Raw genomic sequence first — 19,386 nt, 5'->3', positions numbered from 1 at the left:
TGTCATGTCCAAAATTTCTCTGTTTATAATTAATTCCCACCAATACCCCAAGCACTAGGCACCCAATGATCTGCTTTTTATGTCTATACATTTACCTCTTCTAGGTATTTCAAGTAAATGAAATCACACAACATGTAATCTTTTGTGTTCAGATATCCTCAGTTAACATTATTGAAGTTCACAAGTTTTGTAGAATGTATCATCATTTTGTTTCTTTTCATTTATTTTCTCTTTTTTCATTTGTGTAAATTTATAAGGTACAAGTGTAGTTTTGGTACCTGCATAGATTGCATAGTGGTGAAGCCAGTGTTTCTACAGTGTCCATCACCCAAATCACACGCATTGCACCCATTAAGTGATCGCTTATCATCCAGAGTGCAAGGGTTGAAACTTGCCTTGGGAAAACTACCCTCATGTTCATGGTATCTCTCCTGCCAGATAAGTCTATTTTTGTTCCCTTTTATTGTTGAATGATATTGCTTTTTATGGATGTAGTAGAATTTTGTTTATCCATTTACTAGTTACAGGATATTTGGACTGTTTTCAGTTTGGGTCAACTAAGGCAAAGGCTGTTCTGAACACTTGAACACATATCTTTGTGAGGACACATGTTTTTATGTCTCTTACATAGATTCCAAGGAGTGAAATTGCGGGGTCATGTGGCAAACATATGTTAAACTTTTTAAGAAATTGCCAAATTTCCAGGTATTCGTAAAATCATACACTCCCACCAGCAACACATAAGGGTTTAGAAAGTCTATTTGTCTTCAAACATAATTATAATGATGTTGATAGTATTAGATATAACATGTGTCTTGTTAATTTTATATTTTCTCTTTATGTTTCAATTTTTATTAAACCAGGATCCACTCAGTAAAAAAAATGAGTTTGGAATAGAGCTTACCAAAAACTGAAACTAAATATCAACTCTTTCTGTTTCTATTTCTAGACTGTTTCACTAGCATATTTAATGAAAAAGAGAATCAGTAACAATGCATTTTTAGGCCAGGTGTGGTGGCTTACACCTGTAATCCCAGCCCTTTGAGAGGCTGAGGCGGTTGGATCATGAGGTCAGGAGATTGAGACCATCCTGGCAAGCATGGTGAAACCTCATCTCTACTAAAAATACAAAACTTAGCTGGACGTGGTGGCGCGCACCTGTTGTCCCAGCTACTCGGAAGCGTGAGGCAGGAGAATTACTTGAACCTGGGAGGCAGAGGTTGCAGTGAGCCAAGATTGGTCCACTGTACTCCAGCCTGGTGACAGAGAGAGACTCCATCGCAGAAAAAAAAAAACAAAAAAAAAACAAAAAAAACCCCACATTTTTAAAAATAAATGTATAGTATGTTTTACCATCTTACAGAGCTAGTCATTCCTTACTCTACTTTTTTTCAAAAATTTCCCTGGAAAATGTATTTATCTCATAAAATAACACGTCAGCATACTTGAGTTCTAAAAACAATCCTTTTTGATTGCTTTTTTGTTTTCTTGTAATAGAGTTAATGGCTGACATTTCATACTCTCTCTCTTTCTCTCTCTCTCTCTCTCTATGTATTTCATACATATATATTTCATATATTAAACATATATTTCATATATAATACATATATATTATACATATATTTCATATATATATATATATAAAACAACCCAAAACCCTGAATCGAGAATGCCTATAGGTCTTAATGTGGAATTTAACTACAAATACTAACAACCTAATGGTACCACAATCTGTCATTTCCCTACCCTGAAATCAATCTCTCCTACTCTATCCACTATTTCTTTACTTTTAAAAATGTATGATTTTGCTCCTTTTCTTCCCATGTGCATCAGGCCCACTCTACCAAGGTTGAATCCTGGCTTGTCTGAGCCCGTGTGATCCCACGGTCATTCCAATGTGTGAGAAAGTGGGTACTGGGAACACTCTGGAAACAGTTTAGTTGCTCCTTATAAAGGCACACAGGAAAAAGTAGTATCCTTTTTCTGCCTTTGGGAGTTGGTGTGAAAGAATAAGAGACCTAAAGCTGCTGCAGGTGTCCTGTGACCATCGCAGAAAAGCTGATGTGCTGTGTTTTAGAGAGATGAGCTATGAAGTTCCAGGATTGCTAGTGATGCTACTGGCCAGCTGAGTTGAGCAACCCTGGAGACAATCAGCCTTGGATCTATTGGCTATGTGAGATAATGAGTTAAAAAAAAATAAAGCCCCTGTATTAACAAACCTGCATGTTGTGCACATGTACCCTAGAACTTAAAGTATAATAAAAAAAATGAAAAAAAAAAAAAAGCCCGCTAGATGTGATTTCCTGCTCTTAGCAGCAGAAGGTATCTTCATTGAAATATTCATCTTGGCTGGGTGCGGTGGCTCACGCCTGTAATCCCAGCACTTTGGGAGGCCAAGGCGGGCGGATCACCTGAAGTCAGGAATTTGAGACCAGCCTGGCCAACATGGTGAAACCTCGTCTCTACTAAAAATACAAAAATCAGCCGGGCATGGTGGCAGGCGCCTGTAATGCCAGCTACTCCGGAGGCTGAGGCAGGAGAATCTCTTGAATCTGGGAGGTGGAGGTTGCAATGAGCCAAGATCACGCCACTGCACTCCAGCCTGGAGGACAAGAGGGAGACTATATCTCAAAAATAATAATAAAAACAAAATAAAATAAAATAAAATAAATATTCATCCCACAGATTTTCATTCTACCTTATAATTCCACACCATAAGTCTCATAGAAAATGAGACAAATCATTTCCTCAACTTAGGGAAGAAAGCCTATTTATTGCAACTCTGGGATCAAACAGACCAGACATAATTGTCAGCTTATTATATACCTATAGGATTTATATTCTTACAGGATTTCTATGCACTTGTACATACCTGCTATGCATGTACAAGTAACATGTAATATAGCTAAAAACAAAATATGCATAAAATATACATTGAATTTGATTGAAAATAAAATAACAGTTGTCTCTGACAGTGGAGAAATTATGCTCAAATGATTATTACTTTGAAATAAACTTTGAAATTACTTTGAAATTGATTATGTACTTTTAGATTTGACATATTTGATACTCTCAGATAGAACACAATGGAGAACCTCCATCTTCTAAATTTGTTGTTCTCTAAAATCCGTACAAATCCTTTGATAATATTGTATTATTGAAGTCTGGAATGAAACATTATATGCTAATTTAGTTATGGATACACGGTATTGTAGAATGGCTTAAGAAAGAATTCTGATTGACTTGCTGGCTGGCTTCCTATCTCATATTGGCCAAGTTGTTTCAGTTGTTATAGTCTGTTCTCAATTTTTATGCATTGCCTTTTTAAACATTAGGATTACTTTTATTGACAAGTGAAAATTGCATAGTATATTTATGTTGTAGAGCATGCAGTTTTGATATATGCCTATAGTGTGGAATGACTAAATCAAGCTATTTAACATACGCATTACCTCATGTACTTATGAAATATACATAAAAACCATTATGCTATTGGGAAGTAATCTTCCCTTTTTCATTTCTTTTTATTTTTTGTCTTTGGAGCCATGTGGAACAGATGATTTTTAACTCCAGGTTTCAGAAAAATTTAATAATGTAATACGTTTGTGGCACACAGGGGGAGTACAGATGCACAGGAGGCCATAGGGTTAGGTAAAGGGGAGCACAGAAGTTGAAGATGAGGCACTGCCATCAATGCTGGGACTTCAGGGCAAGGGCAGGAGCTGAGGAGGACATTTTCTCAGGGAGGACATTTTCTGCAGTTGCTGAACCAGTAGCAAGCAGGTCCTGAGAAAGCTCTCCCTTGTGGAAGAATAAGAGCCAGGCGGGAAAGCTTTCCATCCTGCAAAGCTGGGGTAGAAGATTTTTCCTTGAATGTGGTCATCTGCACTTCAGCTCAGGAGTCCTGCAGAGACAGAGGAAAGTGTTGTTTTCAGACCTGGCTCTACTAACAGCTTCTTTTCCCCTCTTTCAAGAACTCAGATGAGAGCACTGCAGGAAGAAGAAAAACAAGTTCCTAAGTCTCCCCGAGCCAATACTCCTGCAGATCACAGGCCTTTTCTAAGTGGAGAGGAGGAGTTTTGGTGTAAATTGCCTGATCAGGAATTTAGATCCAAAGTCTTTCCTACTATTTCTGTCCCATGGCTTATCACCTCCAGCATCATTCTAGGAAAACCGAATCTGTTTCTAAAAGAGGATTAAAAGGTATTACCTGTTGGTTGAAGTCCAGAGTGTCCTGGGAAAAAGAGAAAAAGATACACACTTAAAAGATATGGAAGCAAATCTGGCCTCCATCACAATGTCCCAGCCCCAGATCTCCCACCTGAGATTTCTCTACCACCACAACCCACACCAACCAGGACAGAGAGGAGCGGAAACAGACCATGTGACCCATGAAGCGTGACATGTCTGTCACAGGATCCAGTGTAATCACTTTAGCCCTAGTGGCTCCTCCTTAATTTGCTCCAGGATCTCAAACCAAAGGACCCTTAACTAGTTAACCTTCCTCTTATCTCTGCAGGCCACAAGCTATTATGCTTTGACATAGAAACCATGCACTGATGATTTCTGGATTAGCAGGACATTGGAGGTCATTTGTGGAAAGAAAGGCTTTATCCAGGGCCACTCATACACTGATAACTAACTTCAGCAAAACCCTATTTCCTCCTCCAGAAAAGCCTGTGGAGAGACTTAGCTCCCAAAAGCTCCTCACCTTTCTGATTCCTGAAGTAGAGGAACAGCCCGGCCCCAAGGAAGAGCAGGCCCAGCACAAAACCCCCGACTCCACTCAGCATCTTGCTCTGTGCGGATTCAGACCGTGCTCCTGAGAGAGGAAGCCAGGTTTAGTGATTTTAATCCCAAATTGAACCTTTTTAATTGAGACCGTGCCATTCATAGCTTTGAAAATGGGGAAGAAGGCTGCTCTGTAAGAACTAAAATAACTAGCCATTTCTGGAGGAAAAAAAGGTTTTCAAATCACACTGAACAGTTACAAGTTCAGGAATCAAACTCATTCTAATATTACAGCTGTGATGTAAGGCATGACTTCAACACCTGATCAACAGAAAGCCTGAGACTCAATGAGGTTAAATAGTTTGTCTAGAGTGACAGAGCTAGTGAAAGGCAGAGCTGAGACTGGACTTCTCTCATGTCAGGAAGACCTCTACAGTTCTCCTCTTCTCAGATCACAACAACCAACTCAGGTCAACGGCACCAGAAACACAGTCTCAGACCCAGGGCAGGGCCTGGAGCCCAGGGAGACCGGGTGACCCTGACCTGTGACATCATGGGGAGGTTCAAAACAGGGACGGCCTCTCCTTCCTGCCAGGAATGACTGCTTCCCCAGAGGATACAGGTGTTTCTAGAAACTATTACAGAGCTATCCCCAGTGACCTGTACTGATGGAGATGAGAACATGGAGCAAATGAAAATAGGATGTGGGAGAGGAGAAACCTGACACTCAGGGATTAGCAAAGTTCACTTCCTGGTGGCTGAGAAATTTATGAAGTCAGAAAGTTGCTCACTCCATTCCACTGTGATAGGGCTCGTTACGCTTGGGTGCTCCACTTGGCAGGTGTAAACCTCTCCACTCCGAGGAACTGTTTCCAGCATCACCAGAATCTGGAAGGTCCAGTCTCCATTCTGGATCAGGCCTGTGGACACCACCCCAGCCTTCTCTTCCTGGCCGTTCCGGAACCACCTGACTTCAATGCTGCCTGGATAGAAACCGTTCACAGAGCAGACCAGGAGGTTGTGGTGCTGCAGAGGCTGGGTCTTTGAAGGATACACAGTCACCTTAGGCTCAACTAGGAGAAAAAATTGTAGAGAATGAGTCAGGAAGACAGAGTAAATCTCCCTTTTTGGCTGCTTGTCTGCTTCTCTGCAAACCCAGACTCTGGCCTTGACCAGGCCTCCAGCACAGCTGGCCATGTGGCCTCACAGTGTCATCAGCCTGGAATTTAATCTTTATAGTGGGGGCCCATTAGATTTGAGAGATGTGAAAAATTGTGTTTGTTTGTTCATCGCTTGAAATTGGGATGCATTGTCAAAGTGTTTACAAATCTTTGAAAGTACAGAGTATAGTAATTAAAGCTGATTTCTGCATCAGGTTGCCTGGTTCAAATCCAGGGTCTGCCTTTTACTGGTTGATGCTGGAAGAGTTTTTCGATGCTTCTGTGTCTCAACTTTCTCACACACAATAGAAGATAATTATAGTAATTTACCTCTTGGGGTTATATGAAGATTAATGCACATAAAATATATAAAACAATGACTAAAAATAGCCTTCAGTTTATGAAGTCAGAAAGCTTCTCACTCCATTCCACTGTAAGAGAGCTCATTACACTTGGGTGCTCCACTTGACACCTATTTACCATCCTTGTAGAGCTTGAGAGAAAAATATGATTTAAAGGAATGTGAAAAGACAAAGGGACTGAGCAGGGTACACGAGGAGACCTAGTATGAATGTTTAGGAATACTACTGCCATGCACTCACACCTTACAACACCACAGAAATTGTTCTGCCCCTGGGAAGACAGGACAGACAGAAATGGTTCTCCAGATCTTTAAGTTCCCAGGAAAGCATGAATTCTAAAGCAGAGAGAAAGATTAAGGAAAGTCATTTTAGTTTTGAAAATTCTTATATTTACATTGAGCTGATCAATGCATCTCCCGCGCAAACAAGCATAACTATTATTATACTATCATTGTAAAATAATTTTTCTTTCCCGAATGACATTTGGATCAAGGCAGGGTCTGGGACTCATTACCTGGGGTGCTTATGCCTAGGAAAATCCCCAAGTCTAGCATACTCTCAATAAATACATTTTTTTCTTTAAGAAGGAAGGAGAAACCTGGAGACACAAATACCACAAAATGGTAGATTTAAGATGTATTGTAAACCATTAATAAAAGTTTTGGAATATATTTTATTAAACAGAAATGTTCAAATTCTTAACACAGAAAAGAATTTTCAAAATCAACATACAAACCAAAAACTGGAGAAAATGTGGAATCAAATATCAATAAGGTGTTAATAATCTTCCAGTACAAAGAACCCACAAAATCACTGAGAAAAACACTAAGCCCTGGAGATCATAGAAAATAGATCATTGCCCATTACCTACCAAATACAATAGGGAATTCTTAGAGCAGTAATGATAATTGGCCAATAAGTAGGCCAAAATAATTCAAAAGAATTCCAAATAAAAAATAAATTAAAAATTAATCAGAAACATACATTTTCAACTTTTGGTGAGTGTCATAATAAAGGTCAACAAAGGGGAAAGTGAGGCGAGTTGTGTCACAACTATTACACATAAAAGAATAATATGTAACTACTAGAAGACCATTAGCATTATAATAAATAATATTTATTATATTTATTATATATAATTTTAACACAGTTAAATTTTATATAAATTATAAAATTTTAATAAAATTTTATATTGTTAAAATTTTAATAAAAAAGTTTCACGGTCATTTCAACTATGTAAAAATATACACACTAAGAAAACAAACAAAAAACTAGCAAGAAATTTTGACCTAAAGAAGCTTCAGAGGTGCCTCAGAGGTCTCCTCAATTCCCCTAGAAATCAATCTAATGCTTTTGCAAACAAACACCACACACTTTTATTTCAGAGATTACAAGAAGGGTGTGTGCCAGGGACAGTCTGGAACTGACCTCCTCACATTATCCCAAACCTTCCATACCCCTCAGCTCTGCTCCCCTAAACCTTCACCCCAACCACATACACCTTACATTTCCCTTCGCTGCATCTCTAAGGACCCAGGACAATCAAGGTCTCCTCTCTCTCCAGTCCCCTGCACCCACCTCCCATGTCACCTCCCCACAGAGGCCTCCAAGGATAAGCAGCAGCCCCCTCCAGCCTCCCCTCCCACAACAGCCACACAGACAAATCCACATTCTACACACACACCTGTGCCCTCAGAACTCCTTGCTCAGGATTGAGAGGATTCTAAATGCTCACAGATGGCGCGCGCTCTCTCTCTTTCTTTCTCTTTCTCTCTTTCTCACACTCAGATTCCCAGCTCACAGGGCCCCGGCCCCCCCCCCCCCCCGCCCCCGCCGCGCTCACCTCGCCGCTGCACTGTGAAGCTCTCACCAACCCTGTAGTTGTGTCTGCAGAAGGTGTCCACCGAGGCCCGCCTGTCTTCCAGGAGGTCCTTCTGACTGTTCCAGTACTCGGCGTCAGGCCGCCCCAGCTCCGTCACCGCCCGGTACTCCCCCACGTCGCTGTCGAAGCGCAAGTCCTCCTCTTGGTTGTAGATGTCTCTGTGCAGGTACCGCACCCGCTCGGTTCCGTTGAAGAAATGACACTCATGCATATCCTGCTTCAAGAAACGTGCTGTAGGTACAGGAACGATCCGGTCACAGGGGCAGCCTCCGATGAAGACACTGACAGAGACGCCGCTATCCGGGACTACCTGGGCGGGGTGCCAGCACTGGGAACCTTGACTTATCCCAACCACAACCCCGACCACGCGCAGCCCAGGGGCTCATCCTCCGTCTTCCTGAGGCGGACGGGGACCAGGGGGACCAGGCAGGAAAACCCCCTCTGATCCCCAGGCTTTTGGGACCCCCTCCCTGCCTCCAGCCTGTTCTGGAGACCTCCAAGCAGGAGCTGGAGGAGGATCCGCCCAGCACCTCAACCCTCGCCGCCTCCTTCTGGGAGCCTCCACCCCAAAGACACTCCCTGCTCCTTCCCTCATCCCACAGGCTTTACCCGTTCCTTAACACCCACCGCATTCACCCTGTGAACTCTTCCTTAGTGATGACCTTGTGCCTGGCCTGCGCTGCCTCTAGGAACCCAAACAAGGGAAAAACAGACCTCTCCACTCCGCTGGGGGAGCGTAAAGAGCAGTGAAAGTGATGGCCACAAACGAAACACACAAGAGCTTAGACAGGAATGAGAAATGTCCGAAGTGAGGAGTTCTAGAACAGAGAATAATAGGATGATCTCAATTACATTAGAGTGTCAGAGAAGGACCCACTGAAGAGTGACAGTTCAGATGGGACTTGACAGGTTAAGCAGGTGTGAGCCAGGGGGCGGAGTGGAGCCTGTGTGTCTGTTTGGACAAAATGGGGGAGATACACTTCAGGTTTAGGAAATCTCATGTACAAAAGCTTGAATTGATGAACTTCTTCAAGAAACTAGAACAAAGTTCACTAAAGCGGAGAGGCTGACGGGGAGGAGGGTAAAAGATTAGACTGGAGACATCACAAACACCAGGCATTGAAAAGCCTCTTGGGTGGTGTTAGGATTTGAGATTTATACTAAAGACAATACAAAAGTATCAAAGAGTTTTAAGGAGAATAAAACCATGATGCCCGTAAATGTCCACAAACCTTCCTTTGCATTTCTAAATCCACAAAGCTCAGATATTCGGTTAAAAGAAATTTGTTCATAAAACTCATCTGGCAAATTTCATCTGATAAGAGTAAGCGGTCAAAAGTGTCTCAGAGCTCTTATTGGTGACATGAGCTTCTGTAGTTTCAAAACATGTAAACATACATACATATATGTGTGTAAATATACACATATGTAAAACACTATATATTTTTGATGTTTTTGTCTTTCTGTTTGATTGAAATGTAAAACCGACAAAAATAACTGAAAAATTATCCTCTGGTTAAAAGTGAAATGAATAAATAAAAGCATTTTACATTGTGAGTCACATCAAATGTAGAATCACTACAGAAACCTCAGGCATGTTAGTGAGAAATAATTGCAGAGTGACTTATAAGGGCAAGTTGTTGAAAGTTAATAGAGATAGTGCTGATCAACAACTCATGAAAATGTTGAAAAATATTGCATAAGGCAAAAAATAAATATGAAGCTATTAAACTTGCATTGACTAAATGGATTCAACAAGAAAGTGGTTGAATTTATGCAACTGTCTAGTTTTGTATAATGAAACAAGCAAAAATAAACCATAAAAAACTGAATTGGATGCTAAGTGTATAAAAGATGTGAGTCTAGAATTTTCAGAAAGAGCACAGTGTGAATCAGTGCTCTCAGCCTCAGCACTATGGACATTTTGGACCAGATAATTCTTTATTGGTGACGGAGGCTGTTCTGAACATTGTAGGTTCTCTAGCAGTGCCCCTACTCATTAAATATCAGAAGAAACCCCTGTTGTGACAACCAAAAATTGCTCAAACATTACCACGGGTTCCCCAAGGGTGATGGGAGGGTGGGCAGGGGTGGTGAACTATGCCTGGGTAAGCACCACGGGTGTGAACCATCTGAAAAAATCTGTGTTGAACAAGCCACTAGTAGTTATGGAGCAGCTGAGAATTACATTGAAAAATATCTGTGAACATCTTGGTCCTATATAAAATGAATGTTTCATAGAATTCTGGTCCCAATACAGTGCTATCTTTCCAGAAAATGAACTTGTTGAGAACCAAGATTTACTGATTTCCTTGCATTACCAACCAGTCACCAAATCATATCATTTATCTTTCATATCATCTTCTTTCTTAATTTCTGTGCCGCTGGTCCACTAATTAAATGTGGTAGTGAATCATAACCACAGCTATTTTATTCCCATTTAATGTCCCAACTTACTCATGTCTTTCAGTCTCCTACTCCCAACAATACTAGCAGACATCAAATTAACAGCCTTGGCCAGAGGTAGAATTCTTGGTTTTGTAGTCAAGTCCCCTCAGAAAGGGAGAAACCAAGAAAATGACATTCTCATACTGACAGTTTACAAAACATGAGCAGATCCCCAGACTGTGTGTAGAGACCTTCACAAAGCTCCTTTTGCCCTTTAGAAATGATGCAGAGAGGTGTGCACCCTGGATCAAATGATGTCTATCTTTTTATCCCTAAATTATCTAAGCACTTTCTTTATAGAGAGAACGTTAAAAAATAAGCATTTGTCAAGTCACTGTCACTGTGGCTTGCATGGTTAGCACTGTAATCCATGTCCATGTGTCCCACTTAGGTTTGACAGATTGGGCAAATAAAACCAGAGGATGCCCAGTTAAATCTGGATTTCCAATAAATTATGGTTGTGTATCTGAAATTCTGATTTAACTAGGAACCTGTATGTTATCTGACAACCCTAGCCCAACTTGCTAGCCAACCTTCAGAAGAAGGAATGATTTAATACTTACTCGTGTTCTTCAACACATGCCTATGATAGACATATAGAACTTTTAAAATGATAAATGCAAAATGAATGAAAGTTCCTCCTATACATTGGAACTAGAAGCCCTTGAATCTCTGCCCCTACTCTAAGAAAGAACCTGGTACATATGAATATTAGAAATTTTGTCAATAATTCAGACACAATCAAATCACTACTCACTAATGACAGAAAAACTCTCATATTCTAGAATCTGAAAATATGAATTGAAATACGACCTCTTTTAAGTGGGTCAATTTTTGCCAACCATAAGCCTATTTGTAATCTATCAAATGTATTTTATAATAATCCTCACAGGATTATTTGTAAGTGTGAAATTTAATAATGAGTCTTCTTAGCAGTGATCACATAATAAACACTCAAATGTATTCCCATTTTAATTTTTTGATCCCTATAACTGGAGCTCACATTAGTTTTTCCATTCCATGATTCTAAAGCAATTACTATCTTCATTATGATTTTGCAATTGTCTTCCTTTCTTCTATTAGTTTCATAAAGAATTGTCATTCTGAAAACATAGGGCAGGAACACTGGTTTATGTCTAATAAAGCAGCATACCTAAACAAACCTCACACAAAAGGCATCTGCTGACATAAAAGAAAGGGGCACTCTACATGCTCAGATTTAAACTGTAATCTGATTTCCAGCACCAAATTTGTGATACTGGGTTTTCCTTTTAATCTTTCAATTTTAGATTCCAGAGATGTATATGTTTTTAAACACCACTGATACAACAGGATCCTTATTGAAATTGAATACTGAAATTCATGGGCCTGGTACACAGTCACTGCAAAATGTTGCATGGCATATACTGATGGCGACTGGATTCATTTTATTCATTACTCCATTCTTGTGACCTAGAGTAGTAACCGGTATATTCAAAGTCACTAATAAATATCGGCTGTGTGAAATACTGCCTGTGTGACCTTTTGCATGAGCAGTCACCACTGCACACAGGGACCCTCTAGTATTTCCTTGCTAATAATGACTGAGCATCTCTGCTTCACAGGTCCTCCTGCTTCTCTTCAGCCTCTTTAGCCTTTTCCTTTCAATCCAGCTGGCTCCCTAAACCCAGAGCACAGTCCTTCTCTGAAGCTCACTACTCAAAACAGTCAACCTTAACCTCATCCTCACTTTTACTCGCTCTTCAAAGGGTCCAATCCATTTTCCTCCCTGGATACTCCACTGAGTGCAAATATCAACTCCACCAATCCCAGCAGCTGCTTCTCTCTCACATTCTCACTTCCCCCTCCTCTTAGTGGTACTCACCACAATTGGTCTCTCTCTTCTCCTTGGAAAAATGTCTATTTTCCTTGACTTACACATATGATGTAATCTTGTTTTTTTTCCCAACATCCCTGGGCCTTTCTCAGTCCCCTTTGCTGGCCTGTGCCCTCTTCTTTTTTCTCCAGACAATCTATCTCCCTATGTAACCTCTTCCACTCCCTGGAATTTAATATAGTACATGTATTGATGCCACCAACATAAATACCTTCAACCCTGGCCTCACCATGAGTCTCCTTTTTTTTTTTTGAGACGGAGTCCTCCTCTGTCACCCAGTCTGGAGTGCAGTGGTGCGATCTTGGCTCACTGCAAGCTCCATCTCCCAGGTTCACGCCATTCTCCTGCCTCAGCCTCCCAAGTAGCTGGGACTACAGGCTCCTGACACCACTCCCGGCTCATTTTTCGTATTTTTAGTAAAGATGGGGTTTTGCCGTGTAGGCCAGGATGGTCTCGATCTCCTGACCTTGTGATCCACCCACCTCAGCCTCCCAAAGTGCTGGGATTTCAGCCGTGAGCCACCATGCTCAGCCCACCATAAGTCTCTTAAATGCCATTGACCTTCTGATTGCTCCACACAAATGTCAATAAATTATCTGAAACTTAAACAAAACTTTTATTTCCAACCACCCACTTCAAATCATTTCCTCCCACAGTTTTCCCTATTTCAATAAACAATACCACCACCCACTAATTTGTCAAAATAAAATCCTTAGGACTAAGCTTGATTTTTCTACCCCCTTTACAATAACCCATTAACAAGGTAAGCAAAATCCACTTTATCTTTTTCACTGTCTTTATCACTAGTGAACTCCATGAAGCCACAAGCCTGTTTTCCCTGGGGATTCCCTGCTGTGCTCCTAAATAGCCTTCCTAACCACTTGTCAACCCCAACAATCCAATCCTCACAGAGTAGCTAGAATTAGTTTTAAAAATTCAATATAGCCCGGGCACAGTGGCTCATGCCTATAATCCCAGCACATTGGGAGGCTGAGGCGGGCAGATCATGAGGTCAAGAGATCAAGACCATCTTGCCCAACATGATGAAACCCTGTCTCTACTAAAAATACAAAAATTACCTGGGCGTGGTGGTGCACTCCTGTAATCCCAGCTACTTGGGAGGCTGAGGCAGGAAAATCACTTGAACCCAGAAGGCAGAAGTTGCAGTGAGCCGAGATTGTGCCACTGCACTCCAGCCTGGTGACAGAGCAAGACTACATCTCAAAAAAAAAAAAAAAAAGAATATAAATTGACTTTCCTTGTAACCATCCAGGAGCTTCCCATATCTATTTAAATAAAATTGAGGCCGTGCGCAGTGGCTCACACCTGTAATCCAGGCACTTTGGGAGTCTCAGGTGGGCAGATTACTTGAGGTCAGGAGTTGAAGGCCAGCCTGGCCAACATGGTGAAACTCTGTCTCTACTAAAAATACAAACAAACCAAAAAAAAAATTAGCTGGGCATGGTGGTGGGTACCTGTAATCCCAGCTACTTGAGAGACTGAGGCAGGAGAATCACTTGAACCCGGGAGGCAGAGGTTGCAGTGAGCTGAGACCATGCCATTGCACTCCAGCCTGGGCAACAAGAATGAACCTCCCTCTCAAAAACAAATAAGATTAAATAAACAAATTAACTAAATAAAATAAAATTCAAATTTCTTACCATGGATATCAGAGCCTAATATGATGAGGCTCCTGACTTCCTCTCTGCATCCTACGTCATCTTCTGCCACTGCGTTTCCTTGCTTGCTCACTTCAGTCCCTCTTGCCTTCTTTCTGTCCCCGCACATAATTTCCCACACCAGGGCTTCCCCTGCAATTCCGTCTCCCTGAAACTTTCACCCTTAGATCTTCACATGACTGTCTACTTATTTTGTTGTCTCAACTGGATGTCACTTTCTTAAGTAGAGCTCCCTACATATATGAACTAAAGTTGGGTGAATCCATGTCTCTCTTTTCTACAAACCTGATGTCTTTTCTTCAGTGCACTGTGACTCTCTGAAATTTTCTTGTTTGTTAAATGCTTATTGGGTTAATGTCTATTTCCTCTGCTGTTGTGTGACTTCCATGAGAGTCGGGACCCTCTCTATCTTACTCAAATAGAATGATTTGAACCTAGAAGGGAGCCCAGTACACAGTAGCTGCTGAGAAAAATAAGTGTGGTTTATATGAATAAACCAGGCTACGGGAACTGATCACTGTGTGGATCCTGGAAAGCAAGAAGGGGCTCAAGCTCCAGCACTCTTTCATTTTGATGTCACACTAGACCACTTCTCCTCCCGGTGAGAAATACAGGCAAACTTCTTCTTTCCCATCCTTCCAGTTGGAAGAAGAATTCACAGATAAAGAAACAGTGATTTAAGAAAAAGGAAATTTTTTTATTAAGATTCATTGCTTGGGCAATGAATTAACCGTGCCTGGGCGTGGCAGCTCACACCTATAATCCTAGCACGTCGTGGGGGCAAGGCAGGAGGATTGCTTGAGTCCAGGAGTTTAAGACCACCCTGGGCAACACAGCAAAAATCTCATCTCCAACAAAATTAGTTGGGCTTGTAGTCTCTGTTACTCTGGAGGCTGAGGAGGAAGGATCGCTTGAGTGTTGGAGGCAGGGGTTGCAGTGAGCCTAGATTGCATCACTGCATTACAGCCTGGGTGACAGAGCCAGGCCTTCCCCACCGCACCTCCCACCCACAAAAAAAAAATCTCTCTTTCATTGGATCTGCTAGTGCTAAGGGTCTGTGCAAGCTTTAGGGATTTCTGGATATGATGACAACATAGCTGGGGAAAAATAGAGAGAAACTGGAGGGAGAGGTAAGCAGACATGGCTAATTAAGGAAAGCTGAGGGCATGATGGGTCAACCTATGAAATTTAGGACAAGACACCAGTAAGACAATGAGTTCCCAAGACTTGATCATTAACTTTCAGCCCTATGAGATGTGAACAATGTCCACATTCTCTCCGTAACCCCACACAGAGCATATAGTTTGAACCTTATCAAATTTCTGATATTTGACAATTTTTGACTTACAAAAATTGAATTTCATATAATTTGCCTTATGCTAGTTGAATCTCTTCCTGTCATGTCTAGTCAGAGCATGTAGGAGATGTAGGAGAAACTAGTATAGAAAGGTTAAAAAAGATTCATAGGCCGGGCGCGGTGGCTCAAGCCTGTAATCCCAGCACTTTGGGAGGCCGAGACGGGTAGATCACGAGGTCAGGAGATCGAGACCATCCTGGCTAACACGGTGAAACTCCGTCTCTACTAAAAAACACAAAAAACTATCCAGGCGAGGTGGCGGGCGCCTGTAGTCCCAGCTCCTTGGGAGGCTGAGGCAGGAGAATGGCGTGAACCCGGGAGGCGGAGCTTGCAGTGAGCTGAGATCCGGCCACTGCACTCCAGCTTGGGCGACAGAGCGAGACTCCGTCTCAAAAAAAAAAAAAAAGAAAGAAAGAAAGATTCATAATAAACTCTAACCTGGGCCAGGTTTTTAGAGGATGCCTTAAGTTCTTTAGGCATCAAAGAATACCTCATAGATGCTCTTTAACGGTAGGATGACTCCAAGTACTAAAGATCTCAGCTTCAGCTCCAAGGATTTTCCCCCATAAGAAAGAAAGAGCACTAAGCATAACTTCTGTCAGAGAAGCTACATACATTACAGGGATACAGGCTTTATAAACATTGGAGTTCAGAAAAACAAGAAAGGAGATAATGGGGAGGCCACTGGGTCCATCCTCACATATGAGGAAGAGGGGCCAATATCACAGGTTCCGTCAAGGGCATAACACAGGATTGTCTAGGAGAGACACTTTGAATTCCCTTGACTCCCACAAAAATTTCAGGAATAACCTCCTTTTGTCTGACAGGTCAACATAATAAAGGGAAGTACTGTATGGGGAATTTATTTTAGCATCTTTATTTTTAAATCCTCTAAGGACCCTGAGAACATGTGATGCGAAGGTTTTATTGGTGGAGATGTGAGAAGAAATGGCCTGTACAGAGGCCCCTTACACAGTCTCATGGAGACGGCAAGTAGCCAAGCTCCTTTTGTGGTGGAAATATTTGAGATCCAATGATAAAGATGGACAATCTCTGAAGAAAACATCACAGTTTCTTAAGGGACATGGTCTGGGACAATGTTAACAAAACTCCCTATTTTCCCCACCCATAGTAGCTCGGCACCCACAATGTGCACTTACGTCGGGTGTCCCCAGTCAAAGCCAGTGGGGAGCTCAGCACCATCAGTGTCACTGTCAGAGCTGCCACGCAGGAGCCTCCAGGGAGCTTCAGACACACCATGCTGGAGAACAGGACAGGACCAGGGTCCAGAGGAGCAGACAAGTCTCACTCAGGGAGAACTATGACCCCCCTCCACCCACATTCCAAATTATAGGGAGGAACTTACTGATTTCCTTGCTCCTGGATTGGGTAATCTCGTGTTGGAGAGCGAATCAGCATCTGAGTTCAATAGCATCATCAGTCGCTGGTCAGAGATGCTGTATGAAGGTCCTCTTCCGAAACAATTTCCTTCTTTAAAGGATTGTTTTAATTTAGTACCTGGAAGATTTGAAGCAGTTGCGTGTAAAACACTTTAATTGGGGCGCTATTTTTAGCCAGCTCTGTGCTGGTCAGTGATGTGTTCACAAGTTTGAGCCTTGTAAGAGCATTCATTTCACACCTGACAACAGAAGTATTTGCAGGAGTGAGTGTGTGAGTGTGTTTAGGAGTAAAGGAGATGGAGGGAACACGGTTGCAAATCAGGAGTCTTTTAATCTGGTCTTTATTGCACCATATCTTAATGTTGTAGATTTGGGAAAATTACTTCATGTCTCACAGTTGACATGAAGGCACTGTGATCTTTCAGGTCTTTCAATACTGGAAAATGCTGTGATTCTGTGGACGCTTCAAGGAGCGGCAGCCCCGGGTATCTGAGGATATGACAGAATGACAACTGTTGACTAGAAAGCTTAATCTGTACCTATTTACAGGTAGAGATGTCTCTAATAAGTTAAAGGAAATGTTAATAATTTAATCTGAGTAAAAAGGTTTTTTTTCAAGTGTGTCTCCTGATGCTGCCCCCAAGTTTAGTGGCACCTCCAGAGCACACACAGGCAAGGTGTTTGCAGGGGCCACCTATGTGCAATGGGGGATCTGAAGGTGCCTTTGTGTAGCACTTACCCTAACAATGTGATAAGGTCAACTGTCCAATCAAAGTATTCAGGGGTCTGAGACATCGACTCCAGTTTCTCTCTATTTTTCCCCAGCTATGTTGTTGACAGAACAACAGCTGTTTGTTTTAAAATAATTAATATTTTATGTGAAGAGTGTTCAATCCCTCATTCCTGGTTCCCATTAGGATTTCCTCATTTGATTGAGGCTACGGCCCTTTACTATTCCACTTCTGTTGTTTATCATAAGGGAATATATAAGAAGACTTTGCTGGCAGGACACGGTGGGTGATGATGCCTGTAATCCCAGCACTTTGGGAGACCAAAGTGGGCAGATCACTTGAGGTCAGGAGTTCGAGAGCAACCTGGCCAACATGGTGAAACCTCGTTTCTACTTTAAAAAATACAAAAATCAGCTGGGCACGGTGGTGCATGTCTGTAATCCCAGCTACTCGGGAGGCTGAGGCACGAGAATTGCTTGATTCCCAGGAGGCGGAGGTTGCAGTGAGTCAGGAGCACACCACTGCACTCCAGTCTGGTCAATAGAGTGAGACTCAGTTTCAAAAAAGAAAAAAAAAGACTTTGCTAACTAATACATTACAGAATGTTCAGGAAACAGAACCCTAGGGAAAAATCTATGAATTACACCAGTTGATGTAATAATGTAAGTTTAAACATATAATTCTACATTCAGATAGTTATTATGCTTTATATTTATATAAATGTAGCATCTAAGATTCAGAATGGACTTCAAAGCGCAACTATACAGATAAAGTTCTGCATTAATTCACACCCTACCACAGTTATGAGAGACACCCATTCCTTATGTGCCTTAGTGTTTCTAGGGATGAGATACTCACCATGCTGCACTAAAAATGACTAAAATTTCTTGAGCAATTTTTGAGCATTTTGCTTTGCACTCAAAATTGTAAGAAGAGCTTTCCATACATCATATTTTTATTCAATTCTCACATTAGCTGAATGAGGGAAATACCCTTTTCATCCCTACAAGTGGAAGAGTAAAATGATGGAGATTAAATAACTTTTGCAAGGATGCAAGGCTAGTAAATAGTAACTCGGCCTCCCAAAGTGCTGAGATTACAGATGTGAGTCACCGTGTCTGGCCAGCAAAGTCATCTTATATCTTCCCTTACAATAAAACAAGAGAAATGGAGTAGTAAAGGGCCATAACCTCTAACAAATGAGGAAATCACAATGGGAACCAGGAGTAAGAGATTGAACACTCTTCACATAAAACATTAATTACTTTAAGGCAGAGTTGTTCTGTCAACTCTATTGAACCTAGTTATTATGTATGTGATTCCAAACCTCTCAAACTCTGCCGTTGTTTTATACTACCTCACAGTCAATTTCTAAAGAGAATTATGTCCCTTATACTCAAATTATTTTTATCACTTTAATTCATGGCTGTGCAAATCAGCAAGACTACTTCTTCTAACGAATGGCAACATTTTATAGACTTTGGGGTAGATACTGTGTAGCAATTCTAGTTCCTTCAAAAGATTCCCCTCATCACCATGGTTACTCTCCTCTGGAAATGACACAATTTGCCTTTATATTACATAAGGACATCCAATGCTTCTGCACAAATCTCCTTCTTATTAAAGACAACAACAGCCTCAACATTCCTAACTCCATTCTATTACTCTCAATCATCATTTCCAATTTCTTAGCATGAAGTAGTGCAAGTTTGATCATTTCAGAATAGAATAAAAATAGTATCTCGTTTACTTTGAAAAAA

At 41.4% G+C, this 19,386-nt stretch overlaps 1 protein-coding gene across 2 annotated transcripts; it reads right to left on the bottom strand.

Annotated features, from left to right (window-relative positions):
* Positions 1 to 3,490: 3,490 nt before the first annotated feature.
* LOC112622415 (HLA class II histocompatibility antigen, DR beta 5 chain) lies at positions 3,491 to 16,859 on the bottom strand. Of its 2 annotated transcripts, none has more exons than XM_025382051.1 (6): positions 16,656 to 16,859; positions 8,097 to 8,366; positions 5,523 to 5,804; positions 4,712 to 4,822; positions 4,211 to 4,234; positions 3,491 to 3,990 (listed from the first exon to the last, which is right to left on the bottom strand). In XM_025382051.1, the coding sequence occupies exons 1-6, from the start codon at positions 16,753 to 16,755 to the stop codon at positions 3,947 to 3,949; spliced, it is 831 nt and encodes a 276-aa protein (XP_025237836.1). In that variant the 5' UTR covers positions 16,756 to 16,859; the 3' UTR covers positions 3,491 to 3,946. The 2 variants fall into 2 exon arrangements, with proteins under 2 accessions (XP_025237836.1, XP_025237837.1); XM_025382052.1 differs by having other exon boundaries at positions 3,491 to 3,904.
* Positions 16,860 to 19,386: the final 2,527 nt, after the last annotated feature.

The sequence above is a fragment of the Theropithecus gelada genome, chromosome 4 (assembly GCF_003255815.1).
Source record: "Theropithecus gelada isolate Dixy chromosome 4, Tgel_1.0, whole genome shotgun sequence".
Classification (NCBI taxonomy): Eukaryota; Metazoa; Chordata; class Mammalia; order Primates; family Cercopithecidae; genus Theropithecus; species Theropithecus gelada.
The sequence above is the reverse complement of the archived record's forward strand: the minus strand, read 5'-3'. Positions and strand labels throughout refer to the sequence as shown.

What these genes read in the sequence shown, in the direction of transcription:
- LOC112622415 (XM_025382051.1), bottom strand. Translation starts at nt 16,755, where the DNA reads ATGGTGTGTCTGAAGCTCCCTGGAGGCTCCTGCGTGGCAGCTCTGACA. An exon ending in TTTGACTGGGGACACCCGAC is followed by an intron (nt 8,367 to 16,655) that starts GTAAGTGCACAT and finishes CTGTACCTACAG; the next exon opens with CACGTTTCTTGAAGCAGGAT. An exon ending in CTCTGGACTTCAACCAACAG is followed by an intron (nt 3,991 to 4,210) that starts GTAATACCTTTT and finishes TTCTTCCTGCAG; the next exon opens with TGCTCTCATCTGAGTTCTTG.